Here is a 15,543-nt window from a genome sequence, read left to right as displayed (position 1 = left end):
CCGAAAAATATGTCATTTTCCAACCATGCCCATGTAGGGAGTCATCATCTCACTGACTCCGGAGAGAGACTGCCCGGTTCCCTGGAGACATGACTTCACTTTTCAAATGTCTTTCCTCTCCATGCATTCCTGGATTAATGAGCAGCCCTACCTGGCATGTGCCCAGGTCTCTAAGTGGTCAGGACTCCCATAAATCAACTTCTCATTATGAAGTGACTGTTATTTTACATTCCTTGTTAGAAAATCAGAGAGCTGAGTAAAATAGTATGGATGCCCTGGTCACATTGTCATGCTTCTAAACCTGTTTCGAGCAAAAAATAAATGTATAGGTTGAAAAAGCAACATTTTTTTTATTAAAGCTACAAAAAAATGTTCTTGACAAATGTAAATATGTTTTTTAATTCAGCTGCTTTAGTTTAGGGAAACAGTCCCTGCTTCACAGCTGATGGTGATGTCTGTTTGGCTCTTTTGGGGCAAAGCCAATATCAAAGGCCTGTCCCTGACATTTTCCAGCACAAAGCTACTCCACTGGGACACCAAGAGCCTTTAGCTGTGCCTTATAGTACAGCAGCAAATCCCCATGCACCTGTCAGGACCAAAAGGATTTTCAGTGCAATTTTTTTTTTCAAATATCATCATTGATATGGAAATATGGCAATAGCCACTAACCTTGGAAATCTGAACATTCTTATATCGTAATATCTTGATGGTGTTATTTTTGGAGTCAAGGTTTTCCTACAAGTGAAAAATAGATGATATAAACAACAAAACCTCTTTCTTTCATGTACAAAAGAATATGAGTGACTGCAGAGGAATAAGTCATGATGTAGATATACATAAAAGGGTTACCTCAATGTTGTTTGTGACTTCACAAAGGGCTGTATGGTCCATGTTAGAGGCAGATAGCACAGACTGGAGCTGAGCCTTCGTCTTCTCCAGACGGTCGGTGAGAGCTTTCAGCTTCGTTTCCAGCTGCATCTTCGTCAGATCTGCTTTATGATGCACCTTCTGAATATAGTGCGTCTTGTACAGCTCGTCCTTCTCAAGCTGAAGCTGTGCGACATTCACATACACACACATGACATACATATGCAAAAACAGTAAAATCTGGCTACACCCAATGTGCAGACATTTGAGCGACAGGACACAGTGCAACTCAATCTTAACTTTTACCTTGTTGAATTTCTCTGTCAGCGTCTCGTGATCCTGTTTCAGATCATTCATCTTCTTTACTATGATCTTTTCGTTGGTGTCCTTTCATAAAAAGAGTAACTTATGTTAATGTACAGTATGCTACACGTCAGTGACTAAAACACATGCTCAGCAATCATCAATTAAGAGGGTTAGGGTTAGCAACAAATATAAGTGTACAAGTTGGAATTGTAACCAACATTTTTAAGACGTAAATATTAACAACCTTGTTCATCCCGCTGTGTTTCATTTTTTTCTTCTTTTCAATGATTTCCTCTTTATCCTTTGAAAGATTCTCAGCAAGACGTTTGTTATCAGACAAAACAGGGATCAGGTCCTTGTTCTTTTGCTTGTGTTTCCTCTTCATTTCTTTGATTTGTGTCTTAAAAGAAGTTAAATAAAACAGGATTAAAACAAATATGCTGCAACAATTAAAAGAATTCCAAAAGATATAATAATAGATCTCAAATGATCATCAGTAAAAATGAGCATTCGGTCATTTTTCACCAATTGTATACACAAAACAATTAATAATCAACAGACTCATCAATGATGAAGATAGTTATCAGTTGCAGGCCAAAAAGAAAATCAAGCATTTCTTTGTTTTTACTCTGAGAGAGGCTGAGTGTGTGAACTTGTACCTTGAGTGAATCATTCCCATCCACGACCTGTTGTAAGTCTTTACCCAGCTCACTAGCTTCACTGAGAGCTTTGTTGTGGTCTAATATGAGACCAGCGATGTGGCTGTTCCCCTTATCTTCTCTCTCACTGAACTCATTTTTCCTCATGTTGTCCAGCTCCTGTAGCAGTGACCTCATCTTCTCCTCGTACACAGCTTCAGTTTCTATTCAAAAAGCAACACAAAATGATGGCGCCCGTCTAGTTCTTGACAGCACGCAGTTTTGAATTAAACCGTCACAGCTCAAAATAAGATCAGTTATTAATTCCACCAAGGAGGTTTTTAATCCCCCCCCCCCCCCCCTTGTCCTTTTGATAATTTTGATAAGTACCAGGAGTTTTTTTCTCTAACATTGCGAAATATGGCTTTTTTAAACATTTTTATGGATCTTGATGAGGAAAACATCAGGTACATTAAGTGGACTGATATTTTCAAGTGTGTGCAATTTTTGTGCGGCTCAATTGAACATTAGGCTTTGGTAGAGGTATGCTGTCTGCTGAGTGCGTCTCTAGTTTACCTGTGAGTTGCTTCTCCAATTTGTCCCTCAGTTTAGTCATTTCTTCTGCATGTTTCTACATCGGGGCAAAAGAAAAAGAACGGTATCAACTTATGTTATAGTTTAGAAACCGTGTGGACTTGGTGTGTATTACAAACCAGTTCGAGCTCCTTGACGAGGTAATCATCGTTTATCGCCTCGATCTCAACCTTGACGGCCTTCATTCTCTTATGAAGCTCGGTCTCTAATTTGCGTTGCTCTTTTTGCTGTATTTCAGTTGAGACGAAAGTATTTGCTCTCAACTCAGAGATCATGTTCTGGTGCTCACAAAGGTGGTGCTTCATCTTCTGCCTCAACACCTAGTGGGGAGAACAAAAAAGTTGAATATGAAATGCATTCTCTTTTGATCTTTCACTAGTTGTTGCAGTGGGTATCAGGCTGTGCCATAACAAACCGAATGGATCCCATGCAACACCAGCCTGTAGCCCTGTTTTAACAAGGCTTTTAAGCTTACTTTAAATCCTACTCTCACACAGGTAAAGATCAGATATTCAGCAGCTTTGATTTTACATTTCACCAGTGAAGAGCTCATGAAAGGATCATTATATCTCCATAATCCTTGCTTTTCATGACAAAGCAATTGTCAGTAAAGAGGAATATATTTTTGGATTCAATCAGTAATGTTTCAAGGTGATGCCAAATTTAATATTAGATGGCAAATGTACTTGAACCCAACTAAAGAAAGTACAAACTGCATTGTGGGATGGTTAAAGTTGTTCCAAATTCAATCAAATAAACCTGGACCACCTTGATCCCTGTTCTGTCGTACTCTGGATTAAAATACAGACTGTGAAATCATGTCTCTGAAATTTTGAGCACTTTGACAAACCCACAAGTGTCCACTCCCTACCTTGATCTCTCCTTGGTGGCGCCTCTCATCCTCTCGTATGACCTTTTCTAGGTTTTTAAGTTCATCTTTTATCTCCTGTAGCTCTCTCTGCGTGTTCTCAGAGATGAGAATCGTGCCCTTCTCCAGTTGAAAGTAGTCTCTCTCCTCCCTCTCTCGATCAAGCTCCTCTCGAAGCTGCACAATTTGTTCTTCCATCTGAAATAGACAATACATATATTGTTGGTGTTGCTACAGTATATCAGAGATATTTCTAGTCACTTTTAATTAGTATTACAACCAATGTCACCCCAAAAGCTCCCCAGCTGCCATTCCCTCTATTCCAGCTCATATCGAGCTGTAAGGACTCAGGTGGACATCGTCCACTACTAATGGGGGATATTTACAGATTTACTTATATTTCAAACGCACACACTTCACATTTCATTAGAGGCTACTTAATGCTTTGTAAAAAATTATATAAACCATAAGGCCCAAATAAATATTAGAATAGAATAAGTATGAAGAAAAGTCATGTGTTATAGGCATTGCCTGATGGTGTCTTACATCATTGTGTGAGGAAGGCATCATGGTGTAATAATTTTTACCTTCTTTTTCGACCAAGGCAAAACCCCCACACTCTCTTGGTTCTCCTCAGATTGTATAAATATTTCAGCTTTGCAACCGGTACATTTGGTATAGGCGTGGAGGCATAGAAATGGCCCAGCTGAGAAATCAAAAGGAACCTTAGACATCATAGCAATCAATGACACTGTGACATTAAAGCCAACTGAATAGAATAGAATATAATTATTTGCCTGATGAAATCCTTTGTAGTGCTCTTTTACATGACCACAGCTGTGGATAACAGCAGCGTTAGTCCTAAAACATGGTGTAAGTGACACCATTTCAAGTATAATTTGACAGGGCTTATGGACACTTTGATGACACCAAAAGTATGGAGGCTTTAAAAGTTTTTTCCCACATTGATTTTATTCATTTGAGTTCCCATTTACTTAAATTGTACTGGATTCGGCTGCATGCTATGTACCCCTGAAACTCCAAATGTGTTTAATGAACTCAAACACTTATGAATGAGAATAATTTTATTCCAGAAAACAAAAAAAATGTATATATATATTTCTAACCCTAACCCTAATCATAGATGGCACAAGACAAAATGGTACAACTAATTAAGAAACGCTATCTATGTTCATCCTCACTTCTGAGATGATGAGGCTTTGAGACTTTTCAGCTCTTCTTGGAGAACGTACTTCTTCCTCTTCTCCTTCTGGAGCTCAGTGTTGATCTTCTCCTGGTTGGTTGTATAACTTTGACAGACCTTATGATAAGAAGCATTGTGCTTCTCCAGCTCTTCTTGGAGAATGTTATTCTTCCTCTTCTCCTCCTGGAGCTTGGTGTTGAACTCCTCCTGGTTGTTTGCATGACTTTGATTGACCTTGTGATAGGAAGCTTTGAGATTCTCCAGCTCTTCTTGGAGAACGTTCTACTTTCTCTTCTCCTCCTAGAGCTCGGTGTTTAACTTCTCCTGGTTGTCTGCATGACTTTGAGAGCCCTTGTGATAAGAATTTTTGAGCTTCTCCAGCTCATCTTGGATAACGTTTTCTTCATCTTTTCCTCATGGTGCTCGGTGTTGAACTTCTCCTGGTTGGTTGTATGACTTTGGCAGACCTTGTGATGAGAAGTTTTGAGCTTCTCCAGCTCTTCTTGGAGATCGTTCCTCTTCTTCTTCTTCCCCTCCTGGAGCTTGGTGTTGAACTTGTCCTGGGTGGTTGTATGACTTTGGCAGATTACGTGTTATGAAGCTTTGAGCTTTTTCAGCTCATCTTGGAGAACGTTTTCTTCTTCTTTTCCTCATGGAGCTCGGTGTTAAACTTCTCCTGGTTGGTTGTATGACTTTGGCAGTCCTTGTGATGAGAAGTTTTGAGCTTCTCCAGCTATTCCTGGAGAACATACTTTTTCCTCTTCTCCTCCTGGAGCTCGGGGTTCAACTTCTCCTGGTTCTTTGCATGACTTTGGCATACCTTGTGATGAGAAGCTTTAAGATTTTCAGCTCTTTTTGGAGAACGTTCTTTTTCCTCTTCTTCTCCTGGAGCTCGGTGTTGAAATTCTCCTGGTTGGTTGTACGACTTTATCAGACCTTGTGATGAGAAGCTTTGAGCTTCTCCAGCTCTTCTTTGAGATTGTTCTTCTTTTCCTCCTGGATCTCGGTGTTGAACTTGTCCTGGTTGGTTTTATGAGTTGGCAGACCTCGTCATTCGCTTACGGCCACACCAACCTGAATAAGCCCGATCTCGTCTGATTGCGTTCAGGTGTGCAACCAGGAAGCGAATGAGCAGAGAGAGCAGGTGGAGAGAGCAGGTGGAATTTTTTGTTTTGTTTGGGCTAGATTGAAAGTTAGTGAGTGTGTTTTACTTTTTGTGTTCGTTTTTGCGCTAGGGGCGGAGTATTTCAGAGTAATCCATGACAAACAGGCCAAAGTGTGCAGGATGTGCATACAACCAGGACATCTGATGAGAGTGCCCTGAAGAAAATGGGTATGAGGACGGGGACTGAAAGTAGTTAATTTAGAAAGGAAAAAAAAGGCGCTGAGGGTGAAATGATGGTGAGATATTTAAAGGATAACAGAGATCACGTGTGGAAGGCATTTTCGGGAGAAGCTATCAAAAAATGCGGAGGATGTGGAGAGAGCGGAGTGTTCATGGAACTGAAAAAATGCATGATGGAGGGGTTGACTGAAATATACAAAGAGATGCTTGGAGCGTGGGGAGAGTTTTTGAGAAGTGTGAAGTACGAATGCAAGGTGTGTGGCAGGTATAGGAACAACCAATGTTTTTAAATCCAAAAATCATGGTAGAAGGAGAAAGGATTTACAACAGGGTGATTTGGAGGGCGGGAATAAGAAGGGAAAGAGATTTGGTGTATGAATACATACCGGGATTCATGGGAGCGCAGGTAATGGTAGATGAAGTGAGAGGGAATGGGGAGAAAATATGGCTGGGCACGGCAAAAGGTGTATTAGATAAAATAAAGAAACAATGCCCAAATAATGGATGGGAATGATTGAGAAAGAGACAACGTGGTGAGGGAGGGAAGTAAAATAGAGATGTATGTTGAATGGGAGACTGCCTGGGAATACAAGGTGCTGTAAGCTTTTTCCACTTTTCCCTGATGTATTCACATGTATGAATAAGGTATAGTGGGTGGACTCATTCGCTTACGGCCATACCAGCCTGAACGCCCTTGAACGCATCATCGAGTGACGTCATCAACCTGCGACACGGAAGCAAGCCATCACGGGTGACTGCTACGGACCTTTTTTTTCCCCTTCTTCTCAGCTTTTTTCTTGGACTCTATCAACCTCCACCTATTCTTCTTCTTATTATTATATGTAATCCAACCGGACGTTAGCGTTGTGATGTCTTGTGTAGTGTGTGTGTGCCCCCACGGCAGTGACGCACTGTGCGGGGTAGCTGAGCCTGTGTGGATGTGTGCTCGCGACAATGTCGGAAACAAACACGGAGCGGGATAGTAGAGAGAGGGAGAGGAGTAGCCATGACGCAGAGCAAGAGTGGCACAAACATTGAGAGAAATGAGAGGGAACTAACATTGATGGTGAAAACGGAGGGAGAGGGCGAGGAGACTGCTATGGAGTTGATGCGATGTGTGAGCGAGTTGTGGGGGGCTGGAATCCAACCTCAGCCGGTGCTTGCCGGCCCTCACCTTTCACTTTTAATGCATCAGACTCCTTGGTCAGTGTTCCAAGACGGGTCGGACCCCTCCGTTATGTTGGTTTCATTTTGGGATCCACCGCCGCCAGCCCCCCACAACCTAAGCGTCGTGAAAAAACAAACAAACACGGGGGTACGAAGCCATTATGCTATGTTTTTACTGGTCTGGCCCACTTGAGATCCCAAGTGGGCCCCATAACTAAAATGAGTTTGACACCCCAGCAATAGAGGGTGAAAAATGTACAGGGTATTTGTTAGGGCTAGAGAAGACAAGGAGAATGGAGAGATAGAGAAAGCAATAAATGGGTTAGGCTGAAATAAAAGTCCAGCGATAGATGGAATAATGGAAGAATTTCATATAGAGTTTAGAGAAGAACTAGTACCAGTGTTGGATAGATTATATGGATAGAAGAGAAGGGAGAAATGCCGCACAGTATTACAACAGGGCTAGTTAGCATAATTTATAAAAAAAAAGGGAGTAGGGACAAATTAGAAAATTACAGGCCACTCACAATGTTAAATGGGGACTGTTACCTGGCTCAAGGCTGGCAACAAAAAGGGAGATCGACACACAGAGCTTTCCATCAAATCTTATTTCTTTTACTGAGACAAAGGATCAGGCTGGTGCAGCAGGCCCTGCTGAGAGAGAGAGAGAGAGAGAGTCCTTATTACGTTCTGGGAATGCCCACCAAGGCAGCGCCATGGATGGCGCTGCTCTGCTGGCGACATGGAGAAGGGCTCCTGTTGCATGTCCTTTGTTTGTTTGTCATGTCCCCGTTTAATGTCTGGCTTCGGTGGATTAAATGCGCAGATTTATTGGAGATGACCGCTCATGCTTTGAGCTGTATGGTGCGTGTACGTGGAGTGAATTGGCGAGGAATTAAGGCACTGGTGTTGGCGTGGATGATCCTGGCCGGACCCGTCACCCAATGCATGGTGGAGGATCCTATCAATAACAGCGGCCTGAGGACATACAGCTGTTCAGAGCTGCGGGAGAGCGGCGCACTACCATCGCCTGGTCTTCTGCAGGATGTCCCTGGCGGACTGTGCCGACACCAGGGGGGAAAGTATCGGCGAAGCAGGGCTAGGAAGCGTGGCAGGAGAGGCGGCATTAGACGGCGCATACAATCAGCCACCAAGCTACCGCTACCGCCAATGCTCCTATGCAATCCCCGCTACCTTAAAAATAAAATGGATGATCTGCATCAACAGGTGGGAGCCTGCTATGAATATCGGGAGTCGGGCATTATGGCTTTTACGGAGACTTGGTTCGGTAAGGATGTTCCGGACAATTTTATTCAGATTGAGGGGTTTTCCCATGTACGTTTGGACAGAGACGCAAACTCAGGTAAACTCCGCGGAGGGGGCGTGTGTATCTACATCAATGACAGATGGTGCCGAAACCTTGCAGTGAGGGACAGAATATGCACCCCCGATTTAGAGCTTTTGTGTGTCACCTTGCGGCCACACTATCTCCCCAGGGAATTTACCAATTTGTTTGTGTGCGTTGTCTATGTCCCACCAAGCGGTAATGCGGGCAGGGCAGCAAATCTAATCGCAGACTGTGTTCACCGTCATCTAGAAAGCAAGCCCCAATGATGATACTTGGGGATTTCAATCATTGCAGCTTAAATAAAACGCTGCCAGGATTTGACCAATATGTGAAGTGCAGCACCAGGAATAATAATATACTGGACAAATGTTATGGGAATATTAAAGATGCATATACTGCCAGAGCCAGACCTCCACTTAAAAACTCAGACCATAACGTAATTCAGCTGCTTCCCACATATCGGTCTGTTTTTAAATCTACCAAACCGGTCACTCAGACGGTGAAGGTATGGACTAATGATAAATTGGAGGAGCTGAAGGAATGCTTCCTTTGTACGGATTGGGATATCTTTCTCAAGGATACGGACATAGACAGTGCTACAGAAGCAACTACTGATTACATAAATTTTTGCATTGAGTCTGTCATACCCACAAAGACAATTAAACGGTATCCCAACAATAAATCTTATTTTACCCCTGACATTATGGACTGTATTAAAAGGAAAAAAGGCGCTTTCAAGTTGGGGGATAAAGCGGCGGTCCGAGCGGCCCAAAAGGACCTAAATCTGAAGATAACAGCAGCGCGCCATCAACATAAAGAACGGGCAGAGCAAAACTTGGCGGAATGCAATACTAAGAAACTTTGGTACTCAATTAGACATATGACGAACATGGACGCGAAAAAGAAACCTCTGTTTGCTCATAACGAAATGACCAGGGCAAATGAACTGAACAATTTTTATATGCGTTTTAATGTTGATAACAGTGCAGATTGTGCCGATGTTTAGAATCTGTGATTTGTGATTTAAATGTGGATAGGATTGTAATTGATCTGGAAACAGTCATTAAAACTTTTAAAACTATTCAGATTAAAAAGGCAACAGGTCCAGACGGCCTGTCAGCTTTTATTTTGAAATCTTTTGCCGAGGAACTGTCCCCGGTCTGGGTGAAACTATTCAAGTTTTCCATGGACACTTATATAGTGCCAAGACTATGGAAAAAATCTATTATACTACCCATACCTAAAAAGGTCAGTCCCCAGGAGGACAATGATTACCGGCCGGTGGCCATCACCTCAAATGTTTTTAAATCATTAGAGAAGATCATGATAGAGAAGCTTCGAACAGCTGTGCAACCAGCGCTTGATAAATATCAATTTGCCTACACCAAAAACCGCAGCACAAGTGATGCCATAGCGACTGTAATGCATCTTGTTCTGAAGCACCTAGAAAATCCAGCTGGATATGCTAGACTTCTTTTTGTTGATTTTAGTTCCGCTTTTAATCTCATTCAACCACACATCCTTTTGAAGAAATTAGTTCAGCTAAATGTCAATCCTTTCTTAATTCGGTGGTACTATTCTTTTTTATCGAATAGGCCACAGAAGGTTAAGTTTAACTCAGCTTTGTCTGATCTGGCTGTATGCAGCACTGGTGCCCCCCAGGGGTGTGTTAGTTCACCTTTTCTGTACACGTTGTATACCAACGACTGTGTCAGTTCTGAGCCAAATCAATTCACAGTGAAATTTTCTGATGACACTGTCATACTTAGCCTGCTCACCAAACATACTAATTTGAGTGTTCATCAACTTGCGGTTGACAAGTTTGTCAACTGGTGTGATGCCCACTCGCTGCTCATTAATACAACTAAAACTGTTGAGATGTTGTTGGATCCTAGATCAATGGGAGACCAGAGCCCTGTGGCTGTCCATGGCCAGGACATTGTGCAGGTCAAAACATTCAGGTACCTTGGTGTCCATGTTGACAGCGATTTGAGATGGGGCACACAGGTGGCCAATGTTTGTGCCAAAATTCACCAACGTCTCCATTTCCTACGTAGGCTCAGAGTATTTGGAGTTTGCAAAAATATTATGCTAATTTTTATAGAGCAGCAATTGAGTCAATACTCCGCTATGGTATCACCAGCTGGTTTGGTAACCTATCTGTTAAATCTAGAGCTGAAATCTCAAGCCTTGTCAAAACTGCTGGCAAGATTATGGGAATAACACCCCCCCTAAATCCACAGGACCTTTTTGAGCAGGCGACGATCAGACAGGCAAATGCCATTTTAACAGATAGTTCTCATGTGCTGAATAGTGAATATACTCTCCTGAACTCTGGAAGGAGATATAGGCTTCCCTTGTGCAGGCACAATCGATACAAACATTCCTTTGTGCCTGTATCAACCAAACTTCTCAACAGCAGGAAATGATTGCAATGTTTCTGTATATGTATACGAACATAGGCTATGTGTATATGGAAATGAATGTATTATGAGTCAAACTATGGACATACTGTATGTGAGTGAACGGATTAATGTATGCTTGAGGTTATGTGATGCTGATATGAATGTATATTTATGATTGCAGTTAGAGTAGCGGTGTGGAAGCATGTGAATGCGTTCACGTCGGCTTGCTGCATGTGCAGGATTGTCTAGTGGTCTGTTTACTCCACCAGACTTTTAACTTGATGTTCTTTTTGTACTGTATGTGTTTTTATGTATGCAACATGTTCCCTGTCTTCGCGACAAATTTCTCCCTGGTGGAGACCAATAAACTAACCTAACCTAACCTAAGTAAGTGGCTGAAGCTCCATCCACCAGCACTGAGCAAGGCAGGTAGGTAGAATGAGGGTCGTCACAGGACTATAAGGTATTAGCAAAGGTGTTAGCAAACAGAATGAAGGAAGTAATAGGGACGGGGTGGGAAGCACACAAGCATATAGTATACCAGGGAGAGATATAGCGGACCCAATAAGCACCATTAGATATAATAATACATATGAAGGGAAACAATGAAGGGGTAGTAGCTAGTTTAGATCTTAATAAAGCATTTGATAGAGTAGATCAAGGTTATTTGTATAAAGTGTTAGAGAAGATGGGATTTGGAAGAAGAATGATAGGATGGGTCAGGCGAATTTATGAAAGAGCAGCCAGTAAGATTAAATTCAATGGGATAGTCACAGGTGAATTTGGATTAGAAAGGTCAGTTAGGCAGGGATGTCCGCTATCGGCTCTGCTGAACATCATGTCAGCAGAGCCATTAGCGGCACTCATTTTGCAAAATAGGAGGATTAAGGGCATAGAACTACCTGGCGGACAGGTGAGCACACCATACCAATATGCGGATGATACGACAGTGACAGTTAGGGACAAGGTAAGTGTAGTAGAGGTTTTAGAAAGTGTAGAAATATATGGCAGGGCATCAGGAACAAAAGTAAATATAGAAAAATCTGAAATAACGTATATCTCTCTGCTTAACGACCTCAACAGCTTCTTTGCATGGTTCAAAGCAACCAACAACACAAGCCCACAGAAAACTCCTACCCCCCTCCCACGACCAGGCTATGTGCCTGTCTACCGAAAGTGTGAAGAGGTAAAATTCAATAATCAGGTCCAGTCACTGCCGTACTCACCCAGATTCGATACTGCGCTGGGTGTGGAATACTTTAGAGTAATTCACAACAAGCAAATGAGTATGCAGGATGTGTGTGCAGCCGGGACATATACTAAGGGAATGCCCGGACTTCATGTGTCACAAATGCGGAGTCCAGGGGCACTACGCAGGGGAGTGCAGCAGCAACAATACTAAATGCAGCCTGTGTTTAAATAAATTGGAGGAGTGTGTGTGCTAGGGCTGGGCGATGTTTCGATCTCGATTCGGGATCGCGATAAAATTTTGATCGCTTTCGATTATCTCCTTGTGACATGTATTCGAGAGAGAGAGAAAAAGAGAATGAAGTTGGAAAAAGGAGAAAAAAATGAGTGAAACTGAAATCGGGGACAGCGAAAATAATGGCGAATGTGAAAGCGACATCACTACATCACCCGAAGCCGAAGACATGGTCGAATAAAAGGGCAAGGCGACGTCAGTTGTGTGGACGTGTTGGATACGGCAAGAATGAAGAGGAGCAGACAAAGCCGGTCTGCAAAATATGCCGGCAGTCGGTACCAGCCAGGACGGGAAACACCACAAACCTTTGCAATCATCTGAGACGGCACCATCCCAGTGATTACACAGAGTGTTTGACTCGGGCGGGCTCAAGTTTGCACAACACTAAACAAAGAGACAGGCATGACCACTATGTCTCCCGTAAGCAATGCTAACGGGAGCGATTCTGTTCTGTTAGCAAAACAACAGTCCATCCAGTCGTGTTTTGCAGCCATTTCTACTTATAAAAGATTTTCAGAGATCTACCTTCATCTTTCAGGTAATATTTGTTCCAGGGCCATGTTTACTCTTTTTGCACTTGAGATGTTCACTGTCCAGCCAAAGCAATTTGATGTGATTGTTGTTACAGCTGTTAGTTTATACTGTATAATGTTTCAATAAGTAAAAGCTTGTATTATTTTGTAAAGGGAGATGACTAATGTTTGGAATTACAAATGATGTGCACAACCTACCTAACTAGTTTAAAATATTTTTATTTTTGCATTTTTCAATACCTCAAAAAAATCTCTGGAAGGTAAACCAGTATAATATTAAAGTGGTTTAGTTTTTTATATTTATTTTGTCTTTAGTTAAGCACCCGAATGTGTCAGAGGGTGTGACCGAAATTTTTACTTGTTTATTTTAAGTTGTTAACTAAATCCAAAAATGTAAAATAGTGAAAAGTTACCAGTCACTTAGTTTGCACTAAGCATATAAGACTCTGTATGAGCTAAGAGCGCTGCTCTGAATTTGATTTTGCTAGTTATGGGCCCTGCTGCTCTCTTGATCAATGGAAGCATGAAGACCTTCACAAAAACATTTTGTGCTCAATATTGGAAGGCATATTCTTTTTTTTTATGTTAATAAACTTTATTGTACAGTTTCAGTGAATCTCTTGTTTCTTCAAGCTTCAGGATACCCGTAACACTGGCAGCATCTGCAAAAACTACATATCGTGATAAGAATCGAGATCGATCAATATGGAAAAACATATCGTGATAAAAAAAAAAATCATATCGCCCAGCCCTAGTGTGTGCAACAAAAGTGAAAAAATGGAGGTTCAAGATGAGGCTGGGGACATAGAGGAAGTCTGAGCGAGGAGAGCACAGGTGAAGATAAAGAGGAAATGTAGTGCGCGCAGGACAAGGACGTAGCTGGTGCGGCCAGTGCGCTGAGGCCTGGCGAGAAGCGTGAGGGAGGAGGAAAAAAAAGAAGGAGCAGAGGATATTGCAGAGCTGGGAGTCAGCTTGGTAACAAGGTAGCAAGGGGAGAAAATAACTGAACGAAAGACAAAAAAACAGTACGAAAAAAGCACGGCGCGGCAGACATCTGAGTTTTTCTCCGCGAGAGACGCTCAAAGCGGCGCGGCTTCGACAGAGACTGCAGCCCAGGCCCTCGATCCAAAAGCACTCGACTCAGACTCAGTCCAAAAATCACGGTAGAGGGAGAATCTATTTACAACAGGGTGATATGGAGAGCAGGGATAAGGCGAGGGATATGGTGTATGAATACATACTGGGTTTCATGAGACCACAGGCTATTGTAGATGAAGTAAGTGGGAATGGTGATGAAATATGGCTGGGCACAGCAAAAGGAGTAATAGAGAAAATAAAGAAAGCAATGCCCAAAGAATGGATGGAAATGATGGAGAGACAGAACGTGCATGCTCGGAGCATCCAAGCACGGACTACCAGACTCAAAAACAGCTTCTTCCCCCAGGCCCGTAAGGCTTCTGAACAATCAACACTGATCCTCTGAACAGGCACCAAGTACATTCTGCTCCCCCACTAATACAAATACACTTACTTCACATATATTCATTTTATTTAATACTCCCCACTCCTTCACCCTGTAAACCGCTGCTTCATTTGACTGTTACATGTTACTATGTTATATGTTATGTTATAAAGCATGTTATTTTTCTATTTTGTAAAGTTGTCTACTGTGTAGATGACACTGTCATTGGTGCATGTGACAATAAAGTTTGATTTGATATTTGATGAGGAAGGAAGATAAAATAGAGATGTATGCTGGAGAAGGAGAGTTCAAGGTGAGCCTGAAAATTTGTTTTGCAACTGCTCCCTGGTGCATTTTCCTAGCATCTCCCGATTGGACACTGCACAAAATTCTCCATGGTAGCCATCGGTTCAAACGAACCAACCCAGATAACCCTTTTTTTAATTTTTAAATAATATATGTTTCATCACCTTTGGAATACCTCTACCCTGACTATCTGCCTAACCAATGCTAACTACCTTCTCTAGACCCTAGTCTTCATGCATTTCATGACAGGTGTTTTAAACAAACAACCAATGACCAGGTAAAGCCCCAGCTATGCTGTTACTCACCAGACGGACATGGACGTGTACCCAAGACACAAAGTCAAATCATGTTTATGCACAAAAATAACAAACAAAAATAACAAACCAACAGACCCCCCCGAGAGAGATACTGTTGCTTATTTCTACCAGGAAAGGTAATGCCAAAAGGTAAATCCCTCTAATTAGTGCCTGATAATTAATGCAAATAGTCCCACCAATGTAAGCTTAAAGCACTACCTTCACACTCTAAAGTTATCACATACCGTGGGCAACCAGTACACTATTCCAGGGGAAACTTAACCTACTAGAGGCCTATTACTTTCTCAGGACAGAAAAGTGTGAGAAACAAACCTGGATCCGGATTTCGAACGAGCCCCCACTTGAAACACCTTGGCTCATGTGTGCAACAAGAAACACTGGATGGCACAAAGCTCTGCAGTTACAGTATCTATGTATTTATTCTACAGGAATAATACTACGAAGAACTAAATACAAAGCAAACCTCCACATGTCCATGTGATGGTAGACCCGGTGAATGAGAGACCAGAGCCCAGTCTGCAGGCCTCTAAAGTAGTGGCCACCCCAGGTGTGCCACATCCCCGCTGATTACCAAGGTCCGACTCCGCCTACAGGAGCCTGAAACACAACACACACAGCAGACAACTCCAGGGTTGTCACAAGATGAATAACAGATTGTATGAGGAAGATATGCTTTACTTACACGCCCATTGAGGTCGTC

General features: G+C 42.3%; 1 protein-coding gene across 1 annotated transcript; it reads right to left on the bottom strand.

Moving 5' to 3' along the window:
• Positions 1 to 330: 330 nt before the first annotated feature.
• Positions 331 to 15,327, bottom strand: LOC133933437 (dynein regulatory complex subunit 4-like). The gene is made up of 10 exons (XM_062380549.1): positions 15,156 to 15,327; positions 3,277 to 3,471; positions 2,525 to 2,725; positions 2,388 to 2,442; positions 1,833 to 2,035; positions 1,418 to 1,573; positions 1,174 to 1,254; positions 850 to 1,053; positions 670 to 735; positions 331 to 586 (listed from the first exon to the last, which is right to left on the bottom strand). Exons 1-10 carry the CDS (start codon positions 15,201 to 15,203, stop codon positions 521 to 523), a joined length of 1,275 nt encoding a protein of 424 aa, XP_062236533.1. The 5' UTR covers positions 15,204 to 15,327; the 3' UTR covers positions 331 to 520.
• Between the last annotated feature and the right edge of the window lie 216 nt (positions 15,328 to 15,543).

Source organism: Platichthys flesus, chromosome 22 (assembly GCF_949316205.1).
Source record: "Platichthys flesus chromosome 22, fPlaFle2.1, whole genome shotgun sequence".
Taxonomy (NCBI): domain Eukaryota; kingdom Metazoa; phylum Chordata; class Actinopteri; order Pleuronectiformes; family Pleuronectidae; genus Platichthys; species Platichthys flesus.
The sequence above is the reverse complement of the archived record's forward strand: the minus strand, read 5'-3'. Positions and strand labels throughout refer to the sequence as shown.